General features: G+C 28.8%; 1 protein-coding gene across 2 annotated transcripts in view; it reads right to left on the reverse strand.

Annotated features, from left to right (window-relative positions):
* Positions 1–13,400: 13,400 nt before the first annotated feature.
* Positions 13,401–24,564, reverse strand: part of LOC107436476 (uncharacterized) — a 55,409-nt gene continuing 44,245 nt past the window's right edge. For both annotated transcript variants that reach the window (XM_016048212.4, XM_016048213.4), the window contains one exon: positions 13,401–23,267. In XM_016048212.4, the coding sequence (XP_015903698.1) occupies positions 22,524–23,252 (729 nt within the window). In that variant the 5' untranslated portion in view covers positions 23,253–23,267 and the 3' untranslated portion in view covers positions 13,401–22,523. The remainder of the gene's footprint in view (positions 23,268–24,564) is intronic.

Here is a 24,564-nt window from a genome sequence, read left to right on the forward strand (position 1 = left end):
ATCTTATCGATCAGTCCCCTGCGGGACGCACGCGAAGTCGAGAACTTTACAGTAGAACTGTTTAACGAGGGCTGATCGCAGTCAGTGATGCTTGACTTCGGTGATCTGCTGATCTTATCGATCAGTCCCCTGCGGGACGCACGCGAAGTCGAGAACTTTACAGTAGAACTGTTTAACGAGGGCTGATCGCAGTCAGTGATGCTTGACTTCGGTGATCTGCTGGGAACCGTGTCTTAACGATCAGTCCACTGCGGGACAAAATTTTCATCGTAAAAATTGTCCCGCAGTGGACTGATCGTTAAGACACTGTTCCGAGTAGAACACCGAAGTCAAGCACCACTTTCTGCGGTCAGTGTGCGGGTGGGTGACCACTTGGATCAGTCTACGAAGGGACCGAGGGTGTGCGGTATTGGTCCTCGTTAAACTGTTCAACCGTAAAGTGCTCGACTTCGCGCGTAGGTTGTCGTGCTGCTGAAGCGGGGGTGCCATCCCCTCTGCAGAGAATCAAAATTGCGACGGTATGTCATCGGGTCATCCTAAGGGATGTTTCTTAGACCGTCGCCAATAGCCCATTGTGTATCTCTAGTTTAGGGGTGCACAACCTGCGGCCCGCAGGCCAAATGCGGCCCTTCGACTACTGAAGTGCGGCCCGCGAGAGCTTCTAAACACAATAAAAATTTTTTGAAAAATGGCAATTTTTAAGTCATCACGTTTTGACTCAATCAATTTTAACAGATTCTTTAGTAAATGTACGTTTAACGCACTTTCTTTAAGCCGATTTTATCGTAAATATAAATGATTTTTTTAAACAGTTATTTCCCCTTTTCTACGTGATTTCGAAAACCCCGAATTTTTATTACGACGCGAGTTTCAGATCGCAAATTTAAATAATCACTTTTTGTGCACTTTATTTGTGACGATTTCATCTTAAATCTAAGTGATTTTTTATCTTTTTTTTACAATTCTTTCTTTTTTTTCAAAAATTTTTTTCGGCAGTTATTGCTATGCGTTCCCACGTATTATAAAAAATTCCAATTGTTCTATTACGACATACAAATTTTAAATCATGCATTTGAAACGCTTTATTCGTGCTGAGTGCAGCATAAATATATTTTTTATTTCTATGCTTTTCCACATTATTTTGACGATCCCGTTATTTAACTATGATGTTATTACGACACGTGATTGTTAATCGCGCAATTAAATAATCCATTTTTGATACGGTATTTCGGTACAGTTTTATTTTAAATCTTAGTTATTTTTCCTCCGTTTTTACTTCCGCAACGAATATGATTTGGTCGAATGTGGTAATGAATTGTGATTTGATCAAAAATCAAATATTCGGTAAAAAAAAGAAGAAAAAATCGACTGAACGCCGAACACTTGGGGCCAAATAGAAAAATCTTTTAGCAGCATAGCAACATTGAAACTAAAATTCCAATGCTCAGAATAATATTTCCTGGAAAAACGTATTCATAAATTAACTCTAAAAAATAAGGCCAATCAAGAACGTTTTTGAAAATGCCGAAAAGCGAAACAGAGAACATAAAAATCAATCTTAATTTTTGAGAAAAATTTTTAAAGCTGAACATCTCAGTTTTTCAATTACCAGAAAAAGCCGAGAAAAAAGAATTAAGATAGAAATGCTATTAAAAATTACTACGTTATAATGAAAACGTCTTAAAAAAGGTTTTTTTAATTTAAAGAAAATAAAAAGATAGAAAAAAAGCTTTCTTAATTTTTCAAATGGAAATCTTATGCCGAAAATCTCAATTCAAATTTTTCTCATTGCCATAATTTTAGCAGAAAAAAATTGCTATAAAATAAATTTTATTAGTAACTTTATTTAAAAAAAAAAATGCTGAGTCATAATAAAAATGCCTTAAAATAGAAAAACAGAAAAAGCAAATTTTTCTTAGTTCCTGAAACAAAACTTTAATACTGATTATCAAACTTTTCTATGTTACTGGTTATTTATATTACAGTACAGGGAAAGAGTGATAATAAGCTCAATTCTCAAAGTATTGAAAAAATGAAATTAAATGTCTGATTATAATTTTAAAAAAAAGAAGTAATATCTATAAAAATTCAAAAATTAAAAAAACTTGGAAAAATACATTTCTAAAAAATATTCTGCCGAATATTTGACTGATCATTCAACCAACTGAATTTTTCACAGAAGGGCCAAATACTCGTTACATCCCTCCCTAATTTAAATGCAATGTTATTGCAACTTAAGAAATTCATAAAATGACGGAAATCGTGAATTTTTGAACTGCTCACTGTTTGTAGTTTAGATTTCAATTTTTTGTTGCTTAAGTGATCTTTTTCGATAAAAAAAAGGAAACTGTTAACGATATAAAAAAAAATCTAATAATTAATAAAATAAAATAATAAAGCACATTACAAAATAAGCATTGAATTTTATTTTGAACTATCACAGTTTTGTTTTTATTTTAGGCTTTTGTTTAAAACCTATAAATTTTCTTCAATTAAAATATTTAATTTGAATTTATATTACTCAATTATGACTAAACTTTTTCCTACTTTCATTCTGTGGGCATTGCAGTTTTTTTTTATTTATTAGAATTTAATTCTAAAATGAATTTTCGTATTGCACGATATGATAAAAGAAAAAAAACATTTCTTTTCTTCAATGTTTAATTATTTTGATAAATCTATTGTTCATATGATAAAAATAGCAAGTTTTTTTTTTGTTAAAAAAAAAGTATAAGTTTTTCTTTATTTTTGAATGAATTCTAATAGTGGAACACTAGTAAGTTAATATTTATATTACTAATTAATATTAATATTATTATTATTATTATTATATTAATTATATTATTATATTAATTATATTATATTATTATTATTATATTATAATATTAATATATTAATATTAATATTACTAATTATTACTAATATTAATATTACTATATTACTATAAGTAAATATTGCTAAGTTTATTGATAAAAAAAATGGAACTCTAATGTTTAAATAAACATTATTACATTTGTCATTAACATGTCTAAATAGATCTGCGGCCCTTCGTTAGCCAGCCTGCTGTGCAAGTGACCCTTCACTCAAAAAGGTTGTGCACCCCTACTCTAATTAGAAGCAAAAATATATTTTGCTATTTTTTAATTATTAAAAACGTTCTAATAGTTACTAAAAAAATCTGTTAGATTATCGGAATTATATTTGTACTAAAATATGGAATCCAAAAAAAAGTAGTTTGAATTTTTTTTTCATTCATGTTTAAAAATTTATCAATAATTGATTTTGTAAATTGAGAAAATTTCAATGATGAATAATTGCAAATAAAAGCTAATTTGAGAAATTATTGTTTGGAAGGGAGCCATGTATCGAAGATATTATCCTTAACGATGAAAAACACACCGGTGTTTCATTTTGTATTTCGTAACCATAATATATTAAAATGCTGAATACAATATCTTTCACTTATTTTGACCTAAATTAATACAAAATAATGAATAATGTCTGAAAAATATGTTTAATAAAAATAATGCTCCAAAGTACCGATATACGTACAGCACAAATCAGAGTTGGAAAGCTTCGATAAAATTTAATTGTAATATATTACAATATAAAATTGGAAAATTTTAAATAAAAAAATTGAAGATCGGAAGAAAAAAGTTGCAACCATCTATTTATAATTAACCTATTCACAAATCCCCTATTCACAAGCGGCTATTCACAATTGGAAAATAAAGACAAGTAAAAGTTAACGATAAGATCTGAAAAATTCTTGACCATGACTTCTGAATGCGAAAGGAAGGGTTTTAAGTTCGAGCCCTGGAGTCAGTGTAGAATCTCAGAGCTTGTAAACACATAGCTTTCGCACAAAGCGGTTTATTAAAATACTAGAAGTGAGAAGTTAGCTTTTTTTAAAAAAACAAACCAGCAAAATCGAAAACAAATTAAGATTAAAAATATCATGGGATACTTAAAAAACAATTTAATTCACACAACCAGGATGGAAGATTTTTTTAAATTCAAAATACCTGAAGAAAATGAATTGAATAAAAATAAAATATTTGTTTTGTTAAAAAACTTGTAGTCTCAAAAAAGTGAAGTGAAAATAGGCACGAGTAAGATGTTATTCAATGAAGTTAAATATCGCTTTTTTAAAATTAGACTCTGAGTTGCTTTGTTACACATTAAAAATGTTATAATTCCGAACTTTCACGAAAATTGGATTTCTAGTTTATGCCTCCAATTACCTTAGTTTATTACTTACTAGTCTGCTAATAGCTTCCTGATAAGTAGAAAACAAATTATTTTGAAAAATGAATGTGTATTAGAATAATTAAAACCGAATCATAAATAGAGCTAGAGTCAGTTCTTTTTAAAAAAAATTACTGATATTGCTGACATTTTCTTTAAGTAAAATCGTAATAAACACGCATTTTTTAATTATTTTTACAAAATAAGTAAACAAATAATGCTTATTCTAAAATTTTTTTTTGGAGGGGTCTGAACTGTTTAAGCTGGAATTTTAATTTACATTTTATAACCGTCGTTAAACAGCAGACACAATTTTAGGGTTTACGACTACTAATGTTCAACTCCGTAGCCTTGTAATTTTGAACCCAATCCAGAAGACAAGGGAACTCCTGTATCAAATATTTGGAGAAATTTGCCTTCGTGGAGAGTTTCTTGATGGAACTAACCCGCATTTGCGTTACTTGGGGAGGAAAATCACTAAAATCTCCCACAGTTAGCCTGACGGCAAGGGAATTCTAACGCATGATCCGTCTACCACTGATGATATTTTACGTCAGCACTGTGGTCGGTGGGAGCTGGGTGCGGGATTCATATCGATCAGCCATCGTTGTGATTCGAACTCTGTTCACCTCATTGAAAGGCGAACGCTCTATCCCCTGAGCTGGTCTATTTTTTTTTTAAAAAAACACACTAGTTTCACCTTTTTTGTGCCTTAAGTTAACCACGGCATTTACAAATATTAGGATATTCAATTGAATATTTGGCACAAAAGACCGAGGTCAATCAAAAATTCTACCAAATATGACCTTTTTCTTAACCAATTGTTTTGCATTGCCTTGAAAAAATTAATTTTTCCAGTTCGCTACCTCTCTAATACAGGACTGTTTTTAAAAAATTTGATTTATTCCACAATCTCGCAGGAAAAAAAAAATCTCATTTATGCTTATTATTATTATTTATTTATTTATTTTTGTCTCATAGAGTGTCCTAACCCTTTAAAAAAATAATAATTTTTACCCAGATTTCCAGTTCACGTTCTTCAGTATAGAATACAATAGACATCACAGGGGAAATAAGATCATTCTATAATTAAAAATTTGAATATGAATTGCTTTAGCCTGATGTCATGATTTATGACAACTATTTGTTCATGATTTCAAATCTTCACACTTCCGTTTATAAAATTTGGATTTCGTTTAAAATTAAGAGCAAATTTTCAAATTATTTATCAATAAATGAAGTAAAATATTTTACTTATCAATAAATGAAGTAAAATATTTTACTTATCAATAAATGAAGTAAAATATTTTACTTATCAATAAATGAAGTAAAATATTTTACTTATTAATAAATTAAGTAAAAAATAAAAACTTTTTTTTAGTCGTCTAGGAAACGCGGGAAAAAAAATCTGAATGATCTATTTTTTCGCTTAGGAAACACAGAGGGATGCCAGGGTAAAAATTTCGAAATGAAATAAGAGATATTTCTTAAGTCGTAAAAAAGGAATAGACGTAGCGAAGAAATTTAAAAATAAAAAGCCTCGTGTGTTATTTGTGTTATTCATGAACGCAGTTTTGCTATCCTTGGAAAAGGAAAAAAAAAAATGAAAAAATGCTCACGTTTTCTGTGTTTCAGGCCATTGTTGGAGTAGTAAAATTCTTTTGATAACATCGTTTAAGTAATATATAAACACTTTTCTGAACAGTTAGACTCAGCGAATAGTTTGACTCAATCATTCAAAATAGATGGGGAAAATAAAGTTTAATCATAATTTTGAATTTGTTTGTTAAAGGAAATTAATTTACTAATACTAATAGGAAAAATTATTTTTGGAATTTTTTCTAACGTTTATCTCTGTGTAATACTTTTCTACACTTGTATTTGAGGCAAAAGAGGATTACTATTGCAAATTCATCAAGTATTTTCTCCAATTAAATCTGCATTTTTCATATTAAAACGTTCGATTACTTCAATTTTTATAGGCTAGTTCCCATGTCAGTAATCATAAAGAAAAAAAACTACTTTTACTAACGTTTATCTCTGTGTAATACTTTTCTATACTTGCATTTGAGGCAAAAGAGGATTGCTATTGCAAATTCATCAAGTATTTTCTCCAATTGAATCTGCATTTTTCATATTAAAACGTTCGATTACTTCAATTTTTATAGGCTAGTTCCCATGTCAGTAATCATAAAGAAAAAAAACTACTTTTACTAACGTTTATCTCTGTGTAATACTTTTCTATACTTGCATTTGAGGCAAAAGAGGATTGCTATTGTAAATTCATCAAGTATTTTCTCCAATTAAATCTGCATTTTTCATATTAAAACGTTCGATTACTTCAATTTTTATAGGCTAGTTCCAGCGCCAGTAATCATAAAGAAAAAAAAAAAGGTTAAACTGAAATATTTTAATTTTAATTTTATAATCGTCTTTGAACAGCCGACCCAATTTTGGGTTTACGACTACTAATGTTCAACTCCGTAGCCTTGTAATTTTGAACCAAACCAGAAGACAAGGGAGCTCCTGGATCAGTACCCCCAGAGGTATTGATTCATTATAGGAACATGGAGGACTTTGTGACTCGACAGATTTAACTTGCATCAGTCACCATTTACTACACGGGGAGTCTTCGGCGAGCTGGGATGGAACCCACGAACACTTGGACATGAGCCCAGTGCCCTACCTACCACGCTATCCCGGCCTCAAGCTGAAATAATTAGGGGGAAGCTGGAAATCCTTTAAAAAGTTTTGCTTTAGGCTTCATATCTGAAGTTAACTACTTGCTCCGAAGAAAGCTTTAGTCGCAATCTTGAGTTTACTGAGCGCGAAAGGAGGAGGTCAACAGAAAGGAAGAGGTAAAGTTTAGTAAATTTCACTATCTATAAAAATAAGGTATTATTTTGTACGTTGCACTCTCTGAAGCGTAAAAAAAGTTGATACGATTAATAGTTTAACAGTTTCAAGGGATTTCTGTGTCAAAAGTATAGTTATTATTTAATAACCGTTGTTGTACAGCTGACCCAAAATTGAGTTTGCACCTACCAATGTCAACTCCATAGCCTTGTAATTTTGAACCCAATCCAGAAGACAGAGGAGCTCCTGGATATTTGAAATCTATGGAAAATTTTATTACTGTTTGGTATTTAACTCATAAATATTGAATAATTAATTTGTCGAATTTATATGTTAACACTTTTTTTTCTTTCACATATGTCTCCTAGCAAACGATAAACGAATAATAATTTCTATTACTTTGTTGTTACTTTTTTTAAATTTTATTTTATAACCGTTGTTGAACAGCCGACCCAATTTTCGAGTTTACGACTACTAATGTTCAATTCCGTAGCCCTGTAATTTTGAACCTAATCCAGAAGACAAGGAAACTCCTGGATCAAGTATTGTGAGAAATTTGCCTTCGTGGAGGATTTTTTAAATGGAGTTTAAAACCTCCTACGGTTAGCTCGATGACAAGGGGACTCTAGCCCATGATCCGTCTACCACTGAGGATGTTATACGCCAGCGCTGTGGTCAGTGCGGGATTTGCATCGACTAGCCATAGCTGGGAATAGAACCCGAGTCACCTTATTGGTAGGCAAGCGCTCTATCCCACAGCAGCTGCAGGTTAATGACCCTAAATTGTAGAAATTTTTTAAACCAATTCTTAGACATACATAATGCTGAAACTTTCCACCTTCTGAGACTTTTAATTTAACCATTACATTTTTACGCTGTAATTTTCAAAATTTAGTTTTCGTTTTATTTATTAAAAGCAAATTGATTATTACTAAAAGCAGTTTAATAAAAAGCAACTAAATTTTTTCCCTAAGGTTATTTTAAACTTATTTCTTAGCTATTAGTAGAATCAATAGGACTTATTTTTTGATTTAAAAGCTAATAATTTGAAATAAAACTTCTTAAACAAATCTTATAGAGTTAATAAGATTTTTCGTAATTTTTAAATTAGTTTTGAGTTTTTAAGTAAAATTCCCTAGCATTAAAAACTGGGCATTTAATGTTTAATCTGCTGTAAAAAAGGGAAAAATTCCTTTTCTAAATGAACTGAAATTTTCCAGCAATTCTTAAAGCACGAAAAAGCGGGAGTAAAAAGATGGAGGAAGTACTTTTGAAAAGGTATTGATCGTTGAAATAGGAAAATTTATGGACAAGAAAATAAAAAATTAGCGGCATCGATAAGAATTTGAGGCTCAACGATATTCCAGTAGAATTCAGAGAATTTCCACGAAGGAAATATGCTCCCAGATCTCTAGGCATTTGTAAATTATAAATGGTGAAAATATGAGATCTTGAACATTAAATTAAAAAGAATTTTTCATTTCTGGACAGAAAATTTTACTCCGTCTAAAATGTCGAGTTATGGTGCTAAGTTTAACCAAATTATCGTACTTTTTAAATTTATTTATTCGACAATACGGTTCAATTTAGCACCTTAATAAGGTTTCAATAAATTGTAAATAGTGTTTTAGTTCAACGTTAAATTGATTTTTCTAAGATTGCATGAAAAAGGATTTTATATATATACAAAAAAAAAAAAAAGGAAAATATAAACAAGTGTTTTCCTCTGAAATATCAGTAACCTTAATACGGTGCTAAGTTTAACCAAATTATCGTACTTTTTAAATTTATTTATTCGACAATACGGTTCAATTTAGCACCTTACTAAGGTTTCAATGAATTGTAAATAGTGTTTTAGTTGAACTTTAAATTGATTTTTCTAAGATTGCATGAAAAAGGATTTCATAAAGAAAAGAAAAATAGGAAAACATAAACAAGTGTTTTCCTCTGAAATATCAGTAACCTTAATACGGTGCAAAGTTTAAGCAAATTATCGTTCTTTTTAAGTTTGCTTATTCGATAATATAGTTAAATTTAACATATTAAGGTTGCAGCTAATTATAAACCGTATTATGATTCAACGTTAAACCGATTTTTTTAAGAGTGCATGCATAAGTGCAAGAAAAACAGTTTCAGAAAGTTCGAAACTTAAACTTGCATTTTATAATGGAAAAAATTGGAAAACATAAGCAAATCTTTTTATTTTATTTTATAACCGTCGTTGAACATTCGACCTAATTTTGGGTTTACGACTATCAATGTTTACCTCTGTAGCCTTGTAATTTCAAACCCAATCCAGAAGACAAGGGAACTCCTGGATCAAGTATTGGAAGAAATTTGACTTCGAGGAGGGAAATTTTGATGGAACTAACCCGTTTTTGTGGTACATGAAGAAGAAAAACACGAAAACCTTCCACTGTTAGCCCGACTGCAAGGGGACTCCAACACATGATCCGTCTACCACTGAGGACATTTCCTTTCAGCATTGCGGACGGCGCGAGCCGGGTGCGAAATTTGTATGAACCAACAATAGCTGGGATTCGAATCCAGCTCACCACATTGTTAGGTGAGCGCTCTATCCCCTGAGCCACCATAGCACAGAAGTCTTTTTATTTAGAATGTAAGCAACCTTGATATGGTTCTTTAAGCAAATTATCGTACTTTTTAGACTTGTTTGCTTGATATGGTGGATTTTAAAATATTATTAATATTGCAGAAAATTGTGAAACGTATTATAGTTCATCTTTGAACTGATTTTTAAAGAGTGCATACATAAACTCAAGAACAAACGTCTTAGTGCTGGAAACTTAAACTTTAATTGTATAAAAGGGAAAAAATAGGATTACATAAACAAGTCTAATCATCTAGAATGTCAGCAACCTTAAAACTTTAATATGGTGCTATGCTTAAGCAAATTATCGTACTTTTTAAACTACGGTTCAATTTAACATCTTATTATGGTTATAGCAAATTGTGAACCGTGTTCTGTTACAACAATGAGCCGATTTATCTGAGAATGTGTGGATACATGCAATAACAATCGTTTCAGAATGTTCGAAACTTAAATTTTAATTTTCTAAAGGAAAAAATATATGAAAACATAAAGAAGTCTCTTCATCTGTAATATCAACAACATTAATATGGTGATAAGTTTAAGAAAATTATCATACTGTCAACTTGATGATATGGTTCAATTTAACATCTTAATAAGGTTACAGCAGCAAACCGTATTCTGTTACAACATTGAGTTGATTTATCAAAGAGTATATGCATAAATGCAAGAACATTCATTTCAGAATGTTTGAAATTAAATTTTAAATTTTATAAAGTAAAAATAAAATGAAAAACATAAGTATTTTCGTATGAATAAGAAAATATTTGTGTGAAATTTTCGGTTCATTCTTATAAGATGAACTTTGTCGTTTCCTTAAATGAAAGTTATGATTTTTTTAGATAATTACATAACCTTTAGATAAATACATTGACATTGTTTATTGTTTCATTAAATCACAGATTAGTAATTTATAATGCTTTTATAACATCATTTGTAGCATGATTTTCAGCTGTTTTTAACTTCCTTCTTTGTGGGTTTCAAATAATGAAAAACTCAATCGATTTTCTAGCATTATAGGACAAAACACGTCCTTAAGTAAAACGGAAGGTCAAGTAAAATAATTTTTGTTTTGGATACCTTGATATCTAATATTCGCTTGTGACTTATTTATTACAATAGATTTGTTTGGAAAAATTGAAAATTAATTACAGCTTTGTTGAATAAATAAAAAGTATTTAATAAAACATTGTTTTGAGAATATTTTTCTCGTTTGAAAAATGTGTTTTAATCTTTAGAGGGTAAATAAAAGAATTGAACTTATATACCTGTAATACTAAAGAGCATTATTTTTAAGGAATATTTTTTTAAATATGACAATACACACAAATTAGATATTTTTTTAAATAATAAATAACTCTAAACTTTTGTGCTTTAAAGAGATTTGATGAATAAATAAAAATTAATTAATAAAACATTGTTTTGAAAATATTCCTCTCGTTTGAAAAGTGTGCTGTAATCTTTATGTTATTAAATCTATTGAATTTATATACCTGTAATACTAAAAAGTATCATTTTTAAGGAATATTTTCTAAAAATTGACAATACACACAAATTCATATTTAAAAAAATAACTCTAAACTTTTGATTTATTTAAAGAGAACTGTTAGAATATTTTTATTAAAATCTTTATTTGGAAATATTTGCCTAGTATGGAAGGAGCTGTTCTGAAAAATCACCTTAACAGTATCGGGATTATATTGATTTTTTTTCCTATTTAGGTAAGAGCTATCATTAAAATAATTTAAATTATATATATATATATATATATATATATATATATATATATATATATATATATATATATATATATATATATATATATATATATATATATATATATATCAAATTTCAGGTTTGTAGTAGCAGTATGTTTGAAGAAAATATATAATATATCTGTATGGAAATTTGTAGTTTTGTGGGATGGAAGATACCAAAAGAACGGGTAGCAATGTTATCCAAGAGTTCATAAAATATATAAAAATACTTCTAATGAAGCTACAATAAGACAGAAAATTATTTTAGGATTTGTAAAATCTAAACTTTATTTCGAAAAAGAAGCGTAATTTTTGATTTAAAAAAAAAGTGACTTCGCCATTGAACCATTGGACGCAGATGGGACATTGGCGTCCCTTTTATATACATTATTTCTGACTCTCTAATTACAAGCTGAAATATATTTTGGTATTTTTTTAATTGTAAAAAACAATGTAATAGATTCTAAAAAAAATATGTCAGATCATCGGAATTATATTTGTACTAGCTAAAATATAAAATCCAGAAAAAGAAGTTAAATTTTTTTTTTCATTCATGTTTAAAAATTTATCAATAATTGACTTTGTAATAAAACGTAATTGTAATTTCTTTTAGAACTAAATAACTGCAAATTAAAAAAAAATTGTTTGGAAGTGAGCCTTGTTTGGAAGATTTTACCTCTAACGCAAAAGAAATACCGATGTTTCAATGTTGTATTTCCTAACCATAAATTATTAAAATGCTAACTATAATATTTTTTACTTATTTTGACCTAAATTTATACAAAATAATGAAAAGTATGAAAAATATGTTAACCAAGCTGTTCAGACTATTTAAAATGTAAATGAATTTGCGCATAAGTCAATCTTTTCTTAAAATTCATCGAAGAAAAATGTCTAATCTCAATATTTATAGATCTGATTTATTACGACAAGATTGCAAAGGAAAATAAAAAAAAAATTAATCTCCAATGAAGCAGATTTTAAGATGTATATTTCTTATCGCTTTAATTTTTCTTGTCCTTACACGCTTTCTGATAATTGTTGAATAATGTGCAAATCAGTTTACTTTTTAAGTAATCTGAGCAGCATTGAACTTCGAATTCAGAATTTCTGCAGAGCTCCGACTTATATTCAATTAAAATGTTCATCGAATCTCTGGAAAATAATAAATACTAAGTGGTAGTTAATTTCAAATGATATATTTCTATTTTTTTTCGTACAATTAAAATAAAAACATATTATTTAAAATTAAATTTTGTATTACAGCATAACAGTTGAGGAAATAAATTTTAAAATGAAATTTTTTAAAAAAAAAGAAAAAAAAAGAAAGAAATTGTGCGAAACTATTATAAAAAAAGAACTAAATACATTAACATATCATAAGCGCATGCATAAAAATCTTATGGCAAGCATATTGTTTAGTGAATATTCATGAACTGCAAAACTATTAGCGAGTTTCATTAAAATCATTTTCACATACATTTTTAAAGTAACTTAGTAATTTAGCTAAATAAATTTGGTTTTTGAATTTATAAATTTAAGTGACAACAGATTAATTATTCATTTATTAATATCGATTTTTTAGTTTAAGTAATTTAATAGTTTTAATGATTATCCGCGTTCTTTTTCAATTGTTCGGTTATACATGGTCATAAAAGCGTTCAAATGTGATTTATTAAACTACCTTTAAGGAATAATTCAAATAATTATCATAAAATTTATTCGATAATATTTTTGTTTACATCTAACTTTTATCTACCCGGGGTCTGAGTCGAGCAAATATTTTCCTACTCCAAATCCTACAAAATTTGCTTTGCCTCCAGCAACACGACTCCAATTCCTGACATAACAAGGTGTGGAGACTTTCCCAACTGGGAAATATTGCTTACGGTTGGCGAGTGATTTTGCTAGAGTAAAAATGACAAAGATTTAATAATGATACTTTATTTTGCACACTATTATTACACCAAGTGGTAGAAACGTACAAAGAAATACATTCCACCTGCCGATCATATGAGATGTGGAATGTACAGGGATGTTATACTGAGGTCCTGACTAGGCACAATTTTCGGCAGATATGTAGCATGACTTCTAAAAAAAAAAAAGCTAAAAACAACAAGCTCTAAATATAAAAAATTTTTCGATAAAAAAGGCTACACACTTTTCTAGGAACACACTTTGTCATATAAGGCACCCTACCCAAAAAACATCTCCATATTACCTATGGGAAAGGAACAACCAATATACTATTTATACTTTCAGTGAAAACAATATTATAAAGCTTTATCCGCTAAGAGCAATAAGTACTTCGATCTAAATAGCCCACCATCTATACTGAAAGACTCATTTTTAATTAGCTATAGCACCAACAAATTTCATCAACTGATGAACTACTTTTAATTAAGCAGCACTTCATCAATCACACTTAAACGTTATACGAAGTACTTACGGTTGCACACAGTTTGTGGTAGCAATTTCTTTATAAGGCAATTTGGTTTTTCTAAAACTATAACATAGTTATCTATACAAAACTAAGAAAATAAAATAAAAACAAATGTAAATTTAATATCATATGACTACAAAGAAACAGAATTGAGTGGCTATTAACATTTCAACCATTCTAATTCAAATGGAATCACAAATTAGACATTAACACAGAAGTTTTGGATTTCATACACACTAAAATACATTTTAAATATTTTAACATAATATAGAACTTTTTCAACAATGGATAATCTATATTCTATACATACTTTTTATGAGCAAATTCAGAGTACTCAGATAACAAATACGTACTTGTTGTATTTAATAACAAAGACAAGGAAACAAAAGACTTAAGAGTGTAAATTTTAACATCAATTACAAGCAGTTGTCTAATTGATTGATTGATTATTTAAAACAGAATTCGATACTACAATGTTTTTTTTTTATAGGGGGTGAGAGAAAATAGTTTTTCAAAATAGCGGTGGAACTAGTAAATGATAAGAAAATGTTTATAAACAGAACAGATATTTATTTAAAAGGATTAAGAAAGTTATAATTGATATAAAAGTATTGTTTGCTACACAATGAAAATTTTTTTGGCGTTCTAAATCAAAATATTTTTCAAATTTGCTCCTAAAAGTTGAACCAAATAATTGTCGTAAACTTGAATGCACGATACTATGGTACAACTTGATCGTAAATATGGTTCAATTTTAAATTTTATTAAGGTTGCTGCAAATATACACCGTATTACGGTTCACTATTGAACTGATTTTTCTGAGAGTGTAACATAACGAGAAATAGAGCTTCGAGCTACCTATGGTCAATAAAAAATGGCCAGTTCTGTGGTCATTTCCTATAATGGTCCTTTTATGGTCAATTCTATTAATGTTTAATTCCTATAGGGGAAGTGGACATTATGTATAAATATATATTTTCTTAAAAAAAAACAGAAAAACTTTTACTAAAATTGCCAGAGAACATATTTAGCGTATTGTAATAACCTTAATACAAAATATATCGTCGAATTTGACGAGAAATTCTTTGTAGTGTCAAACCTATATCAACCTATATGTGAAATTAAACCTATATCAATTTATCTAATCCGATAAGAAAATTCTAAGATTTTTGAATACGAGTGCGCTATACTGCGTCATGCTAGAGAAATAATGAGCATTTTTGCTAAAATTTTTAAGAGGAAAAAATGAAATTTATGCAATATTTTTAAATCAAGCTTTTTTGACGTAGTTTGAATTTTTTTTTATTTTTTCCCATTCAAGGAGGGAAAAAGTATGCATAAATTGTGGCTAAAATCATTTACGATAATTTTGAGTAAAAAAAAAGCTAAAACCTTCTGCGAAAAAAATTTTCTTTGCTCATATAACACAGCATGAAAAAGGCTTTCAAAATTTTTCTACAAAACAAAATGCTGAAAAAGGCACATGTAATAAAATTGAATTGAATTATAAAATATCACAATACTAATTCTACATTTGTGGGACGTGGAAAGCTGGACGTAATGATAAGACTTACATCAATAATCGAGAGGAAATAGTTTTGTTTCATATGATAAATAAGGTGTACAAACAATTTTATATTATCTCTTTTATATTAAAGGGGGAGTTTAAATACTATTTTAGCTCCTCACCTCTTGTTAAAAGTATGATTAATTTCTTACGTAATCTCACATATTCTTACCTAAGATTTTAAATTTTAGCAATAATAGTCTAATTTTGAATTTGTACCAGCAAAATTTACTTTTCATTAATTTTCTTCAGAAGAATATTTTTAAAAAGTTTTTCCCCCAATTTTTTTAGAGTGTTAATTCTTTCTAAATTTGATATTTTTGCAATTTGTAAAAAAACAATTTGACCAGAAAAAAAGGAATTTAGTATTTAGTGCCTTACGTAAGCTTTGCTCAAACGGTTTCTTTCAGTGTTAACAAAAACAAGAAAACTAACTCCCCTTGACCCTTAGACATTTGCATATATTTGAACGGTCCCTGTTCACTATTTACGGTTGAAATAAAATTACTTTTTCGCTAATAAACTATTAAAAGGGGATTTTCAACATACATTTTTAAGGAAAAATATTTTTGTTGTTGTCATTTTTAATTCTATAAAATAATGACCGTAGCGGTTTTAAAACCTTGCACGTCTTGCAGTATTCAACAATCCATGCGATGTCATTGCCTACTTTTTATCTAAAACATGAAAAATAAATCAATTTAAGCGTATTATAGTGTCGTTTTTGTTAGAAAGCAAACATTTCAAACTAAATACTTGCTTTTCACTAAAAAATAACAAGCTAAAGTTTTAATTATAAGAAATTCAAATATTGATATTTCTAAAAAAGCATCCATAAACTGTAAAATTATTATATACAATTGCAATAATAATAATATAAAAGAGGTTGACTGTATTTTAACACTGTATCAACAGAGATAATCATACATTCAGCAATCTAATTTTGATTCTCATTCGAAAATTGTATAATAATTTTCCCCATTCCCATATAGCTTAGTAAAATGAAATAGTGGTAGAAAATCAACGTTAATGTTTATAAGAATTTCCTTTTTTAAAATACCATCTTAATGTCTGCAGGGCTTGTACGACTTAGTTTTCATACAGGTGTATTCATTTTACAAAATGACATATTGTGGTGGCCACAAATATATTATACGATCGAGGATTTTTACCACTATTACATTTTACAAAACCAAGAGGAAACTTTTTCTCCAGTATAAACTTCATTATTATACAACAAACGTCTATATTCTAAATTCATTAAATTTCAAAATTTATGCATGAAGAAATGCTGAAGAATATGATTAGCAATTTTAAAAGTTAAAGGATCTTTTACCAGTCAGGTAAAAAACACTATAGATAATTTCGTAGTGTATATTCGATTTTTCTGTTCTGTTGGCGGTTTTTTTAAAATGTTTTAACTTTGCTATACGTTAATTTAACAAAAAGCAAACATAGGAATAAATATTTAATACACAGTAAAATAGTTGTTCATACATTGACATCCTAAGTATGATCATTAACATTCATTAAATGCTGCATTTTTTTACAATGAAAAATTTTCCTCTTGATATGATTTTTTAAAAATTATAATTAAATATTTAAAAATTATATATACATTTGACAAATCATCTGTGCAATAATGCATACATAAATACGAGATAAAAGGTTCTAAATACAGCCAGTGAGATAAAAATAAAATTTTTTTGGCTCATAAAAAGAATAAAGTCCCTTATATGTAAACATTTTGCGGTCTCATTATAGCCATCACCGGTTCTCATTTACTGGGAATTTTAGCTGTTAAGTGCTTCATTTTAAATCATAATACACAACAAAAATAAATTCACGATTAAGAGTAAGAGAAATATAATTTGTCTACGGTAAAAGCTCCCCCTGCCGCAAAGTCTGAGGCCATTTGTTGCTATGGGAACAAGAATAGCGCATTTCAGGGAGGGTAGCTTTTCTTCACTCTAGGGCAAACACAATAGACCGTTGAAAAAGATTCCCTTTCTCCGGCCCACCAGAGCCAAAACCTGTCCTAAACAGTAACCCCACACCCCTACTTGAAATAGTTATACCTCGTTTCCATAGTCACCACCACGGGTCCAGACGAATGGCTAGAGGAGTTCTTACTTTAGACAAACTATATGTGAGACAAGTTATTGGTATAAAGTCTTTGCTTATACAAAAGTCCCAAGTTCAAACCTCAGTTTTGACTTCACCACATCGTTGGTAAAACAAATTTCTAGTACCCACTTCCTACTAGTATCGCTCAAACTGGGAACATGTTTGCTTAGGTTTTCCTCGCATACGCGGGAAATTTTTTCTGTTTATGAAAGTTTGTTAGGTTCAAAATTATAAGTTAACCGACTAAATGTTAAGTCACACGACATACGGTAATTTATTACCGATGAAATAAAAGAAAAATTTAATGTTTCAATATAAAAATTAACTTATTAAATACTATATTAATCAATGTCTTCTTTAGGTGAAGCTTTTTGAATCTGTCGGAGGAGTATTAGATGATTTCATGACATGGTGAGTCAATTATTAAAAAAATTAAACTTATAATAGCACTTTCTAAAGTTTAGAGGCTGACAGAATTTCTAGACATACTGGCATAGCGGTTGACTTTAAAATTGCTAGACATACTGAGAAGAATAAAAAGTAGTTAATGCCAGATTCCATAAACTTAGATAATTAAATGGCATAACCTGCTTTGAGAAACAAATTTTGTGGGATTCTATGCAATGATCAATTTGATGATAATTCGAATAGAGTTTTAGATTTTAAATAACTAAGTGATAGTGTTTTTTTTTAGGATACTACGCCAAACTGTTGCTCTATTGCAGTTTAACAGCTATTTAATAAACTATTTTGTCAAAAATGGAAGACAAGAATGAAATCAGCGTTTAGATGAAATAAAAAAATGCTAATAATATTTTAAAAACACTTTTCTTTTAGTTTTTGATTGCTTTGGACTTAGAATGACACGATATGATCATTAGCAAAATCTTTACACAGTTTTTTTCTCTTCATAATTTTTCAATTGATAAGAAAAGAAAAATTTCCTTTTCATGGATAGTTTTATAATAATACTATTATATAATATGTGTGGTAAAAATAAAATTCAAGAAATTCCGAAATAGGAACTTCGAAATTAAATTACATTCAAAAGAGAAAGTTTGCTTGTTGTTACACCACATCATATATATAGACTAAGCCACCGTTTGTTTAAAGTTGACTAACAAAAATTATCGTAGTATTGGTTTCGACTAACTATCGAAAATGACGGTTTAAAAAAAAGGCGAAATGAAATTGTGTTTGATAAAACATTAAATAATAGCTGTGTTTTATTTACATATCTAACAATTGTTGTGGTGAAAAATGAATCTATGTAGAAACTTAATCTCGTCGTTAATGCTAAATTTTGAAATATCATATGAAGGCTACGATTCGATTCTCATTTCTTTTCTTTAATTCTTTAATTTATTGATTGGCTATCGGATTTGTCTTCCAATGTTTAATTATATAATGAATAACATTAAAGTTGTATAATCTTGGTATTATCAGTTGGCATCATATTTATATTATCATTTTTTATCATATTTATAAAGTCATTTTTTAATCATTTACATAATCATTTTTATCCTGTTTATTAAAATTTTTTAAATTCATTATCATATTCATATAACGTGGGTACTTGAAAAAAATAAATGCTAGTTTGTTTGTTTTAAATTGATTATGATGATCAGTGATGTGAAGATGGTCTATCCTTACAAAAAAAAAAAAAAAAAAAAAAATAAAAATAAGGTGCTTTTAAGGTTGTTTATTTCCAAAAATAACCTCATTATTCAACCTAACAAAATCAACCTCATATATAACTCAAAACAACCTCAAGTGCGAATAAAACAACTTCATACACCTTGATTATATACCTTGGAAGGTAAATCTTTTAGGTTGTTTTCAAAATCAACCTCGAATGAACCTCAAATAAACCTTGACACCTCAAAACAACCTCAAAATTACCTTAAATTTCTGCTAGGGTATTAGCTTGGAGCAGCAATTTTTTAAAAGTAATAATTATACTTTAATCAAGCTGTTTATAACGCTTTAAATAATTTGATTAATGATACAATGATGATTAAAATTCTTTTATTTCCCACTTGCGCACATAAAAAAATAATTTCTAGGAAAAGCCTAGAAAAATTTTGTGAAAAAATATGTTTGAGTTGATTTGCTAAGTTGCATGAAATTTATTTATTTTGGAGCAGTTTGGAACACCGCTTAAAGGAATTGGAACAGGTTAGGAGTAAGAGATAGTAAAAAAAAACTGATTTTGAAGTAGTGCGACTATAAGTTGGATGGTAACGGTAATCATGTCATCCGCGTGATTATTCGACTAGTCATTTCAATGCTAGAATATTTTACCGTAATTTACCATTGGAAAGCTTTTTCAAGACAAACAATAGAAAAAAGCTTTCGCCACGTGAGGATTGTAGCTCGTAAAGACAAATTAAAAGTTTGAAAATAAAGTCTAATATAATAAGGATAATGGTTTCGATGGAATTTAGAGAAAAAAAAATTTTTTTTTTCTAGAGTTAATCTATAAAAGTTAAAATTTTTTCTTTTGAGCCAGAATTAAGTTATAAAAGCTAGTCCAAAAATATTCAGATTTTTTTAAGGATTAAATTATAATATATTATTGGATGCCATATACGACATTATTTAAAGCTGCCTGACGTCCGGGAGCCCGGGTTTTGTAGCACCCAGATTTTTGTGTTATATAGCTCATTTTGGTCAAAAGTAATAGTGGGGAAGACTGAGCAGAAATTAATAGTATTTTTTAAAATTTTACAAAAAAAATATCTCTAATTCATTAAGGTTTTCATAGAAAACAGAAAAAAAGTTTTGCACTTGGGAGAAACATTTACGCTGTATTTCGCCGGGTAATAAAAAGATCAGAGTAACCGACAAAAAATAAAAAATTGAGATTTCTATATATTTGGCAGTTTTGTACGAAGATTGCGAAACTTTTTAAATAAATTTCCTGAAATTATTATATTTTAACTTTGATAGTATTAATAAGGGAAAGAATATAGTTCTCACGATAAACTACGCATTGCAAACTTTTTTAAATCAATTTTCTGAAATTATATTTTACCTTTGATAGTATTAATAAAGGAAAGAATATAGTTCTCACGGTGCTTTTTTCGAAATGCATGAAGCAGTCACTTTGTTTTTCCGATTGCACGGCAGTATTCATAGCACGAAATCGTGTTTTTCAGATTGGACAAAAATAGGGAGCATTCAAGAATTGTATATTACTTTGAGATACACTTTTTATTCAAGTACGTTACCACTTTTATACGTAATTGATAGTCTTTTTTCAATAATTTTATATAATTTATCACCTAATAATTTTCCAAATTTTAACTTTCAAGGATACATTCAGGAAAGAAAATTTGCCTACATACTTCAATAGGTAATTGATTCAAAAATTGTTGCTTTAGTTTAGTTATTAAATGCAGAATTTTGTCGCCTACTTTACACACTTTACTTAATTTTGTTCCCATGTTTCGCTATCTTTGAGGGGAAAAAAGTAATAATTTTATATATAATTTCTAAAACATGCACAATAAATACCGGTAACAGACCATAAGGTAACTTTTTATAATATTTGTAAAAAAAGGAAGAAAAAAATTGCTTACATTTTGAATTTTTTCAAAATTAATATTGAATATACGAATTGTCTGCAAGTTGTAAAATCTAGCCACATTCATGAATTTAAAATTTAATACAAAATGAGACATGCAAGCTTATTTTGAGGGATAGAAGTGATTTCTTCAAAGGGAATTTTATGAATTTTTGTAGTATATTTAGAACATATTTCTGTTTAGTACAAATTGAATTCATGCTTGTCTATAGACATTTTGTTATTTCTATCATAAAATTACCCAATACATTTTTTGAAGTAATTGCCGTGCTTCATATTTATAGCTTGAATAATAAATGACGTCACCAGTCTCAAGTTGTGTTATATCTTGACCATTCCAACGAAAATAAATAAACTTAATTTTTGGTGAAATGAATTTCTAATAAGAAAAAACGTAATTTAAAACAAAACCTGAATAGTTAATTTATCATAAAAAAAAGTTACACCCAGGATTATTATCCTTTACGTTGACTATTAATTGAATGTCTTTTTAAGAGTTTCATTCAGAGAAATAAGTTGCCCATTATATGTGTATAAAAAGTAAAGAAGTAAAAAATATTTAAATAAAAAATATGATCATATCAAGAAAAATTATTTTTTTTAAGAAAAAAGAGTTTATGATTTTTTATAGTTTCTTGATAAATAGAAAATAAATATAAAAACATGTCTCTCTAGCATAAAATCTTCATTATAAATCTAAAATACTCATAACTAAATTGTAAAGTAATTATAAAATTATTTCAATAAGAACCTCATTAAATTTGAACTCTTTTCGATACTCACTACTTTCCACAATACAAGAAAAAAAAAGAAAAAAAAAAAAGAAACTGCTACGTTAGAAGAGTCTTGAAGCTTTAGTTCTCATTTAACAGTAGGATTTAAAACCAATCTTTCTTCTTTTGCATAACTATGAAGAATTATTCCAACATTCAAACTTTCAGTTCAATGAGCATTAAAACAGAAACTTAAAATATTTATTCATCAACGGCAGTGATTTTTGTTTGAAATAATATTTCTAGACAAACTTTGTCTTTTAGAAGTCATTTTAAGTCAAAGAAATGATCAATTATCAATAAACGAAGACATTGTTCTGAGTCTTGAAAGTATCACATTTGACAGTATCTAATCATTTCGCTTTTTCTTCAAGGTATAATATGCTGCAATTGCTAATTTCTCTTTAAAATACCAAACCACATTTATATCTTTAAAGATTCAATGTAATAATGATTAAATATTTGAAATCGAGTTAAAAAACAAGTTTTAAAAATAAAAACGACAAGAATGATATTATGAAAGATTTTCTTCTCCTTTAAGGCACTCAAAGTTCATAAATCTAAACTTTTCTGACGCAATTGTTGATCACGAAGCTCACAAGCAACGTCCACAAGAATATAAAGGTAATGCAATGAGTTATCGGGTGTTGTGGATGATGGCCATGCTTCTGGAATTGAGTTTCGAGAACTAGGTTGGCTTGAGGTTTCTCCATCAACAGATGATTCAGTAGGATCAGGTTGAACAAGCAACTCTTGCTCATGCGTCCTCCGCCATCGTTTAGTGAGTTTCAAATGACAACCTTCTTGCGAAATTTGTGAAGATGATGTAGATGTCGAACTGTTATCAGAATCCTCACTATCTGCATCAATGTCAGTAACACTATCGTCTGTCATCGAATTACTATTGGACACAAGTGAACGACTGTAATTATTGGATCGGTTATTAGAAGATGATGTTGGCACGGATCTTGGAACACCATTTCTTCTCGTAATTGTGTACTGCAGGGGGTCGTGGCCTTCTCTTCGAATAATGTCTGGCAAAATACGCCGTCTGGCGTTAATGAACCAGTTGCAAACTTGGAGAGTCGTTAATTTGGCATCCTCGGCTAATTTCACTTTTTCTTTTTCTGATGGATAAGCACTATATCTATGCTCATACAGCCACATGCGTAAAATACGAACAGATTCTTTGGGAAGATTGCCACGTCTTTTACGGCTTGATTCCCCTGCTAAACGGGACTCAGGTCGAGGATAAGGCATTGCGTCGTCAGATAAGTGCATCGGGAGACTGTTGGTCTGTTGAAAGAAAAAACACACGTTATTCATTGATACTTAAATTTACAAAACATAAAATTTAAGTATTAATTCAAAGACAGTGTTCTAATCAAATTTAAACATGAAACCTATGAAATGAATTTTGTGATTCAGTCGGAATAAGAAATTTAAACTATTCGAATGATTAATTATCCGTGGGACGATAAAAGCTACCCTTTAGAAAGTAATGAGACACGTGTTAATGGACACTTCGATTAAATGATAAATTTAATAAAAGAAATAAAAAAGCCGTTGTTAAATACATTTTGAAAATCTTTCAATGGTTCATATCGTATTCAGCTGTCATAAATATATCAAACTAATGCAGAAAGCAAAAACTGAAATTTTTTTTTCTCCCTTAATAAAATTCAGTTTATTATTTATTAGTAAAATGATGAATATACTAGCATAACACTCATGACGTTATTTTATTGCAGAATTTGAACCCTGGTACCCCAGAAACCGACTGTCTTTGATTTAAAATACGTTTTTTCTGAAAAATACGAATTTAGTTATGATGTTATCACCATTACTAATAGTCATATTTTTCAGAAAACGCTATTACACATTCTGATTAATAATTTAGTTATAGATCAAGTCTTAAAGTATAGTGCAAAGGTTTTCAAACTTTTCAGTCACGAACAACTTTTGAAATTGAAAATTCAACGTGAGCGCTACATATTTATATCTTAGTTATGGACTATATCCAGCAAATTTAATAACAAAATTAGCGTTAATGATGATTTCGTGGAGTAAAGCTGACAAACACTATATTTCACCATTTAAATGGATTTTTTGCATTTGAATTAACATACAAAAAAAAAAAAATTTAATTTTCGGCAAAGTTTGCAGATTTACAATTTCTTACTTTATTGTTTTGGCATTATTATATTTTTACTTTCGTGAAACTCAAATTTAATGAGGTTGTTTGGCTATGGGTTTATATTTGGTTGGCGATCGAATAGCGTTGTCGAGTGTTGCCTTTTAGCGAGATTTTTTATTCTTTGTTGACGAGAAACTGGCACATTAAATGCTGACTTTCTTTACATATAATCTATGTTTCCCTGATCAGTAATAAACAATTGATACTCGACTTATTTTTTTCATTTTAAATACAGCAAGCACGACGAAATCCAAAATTTCCTAGTAGAATATACCCAAAGATTTTTTCCAATTTTTTTCCTAAAGAAACTACTATTTTTAATTCTAAACATATATATTGCCTCAAGGAAGACTAGGAAATGTTTTGAGGAGTACTGAGTGCTCCGCAGAGTACAAT

Source organism: Parasteatoda tepidariorum, chromosome 11, assembly GCF_982258835.1.
Source record: "Parasteatoda tepidariorum strain Cologne lab strain chromosome 11, Ptep-v5.0, whole genome shotgun sequence".
In the NCBI taxonomy this organism is placed as follows: domain Eukaryota; kingdom Metazoa; phylum Arthropoda; class Arachnida; order Araneae; family Theridiidae; genus Parasteatoda; species Parasteatoda tepidariorum.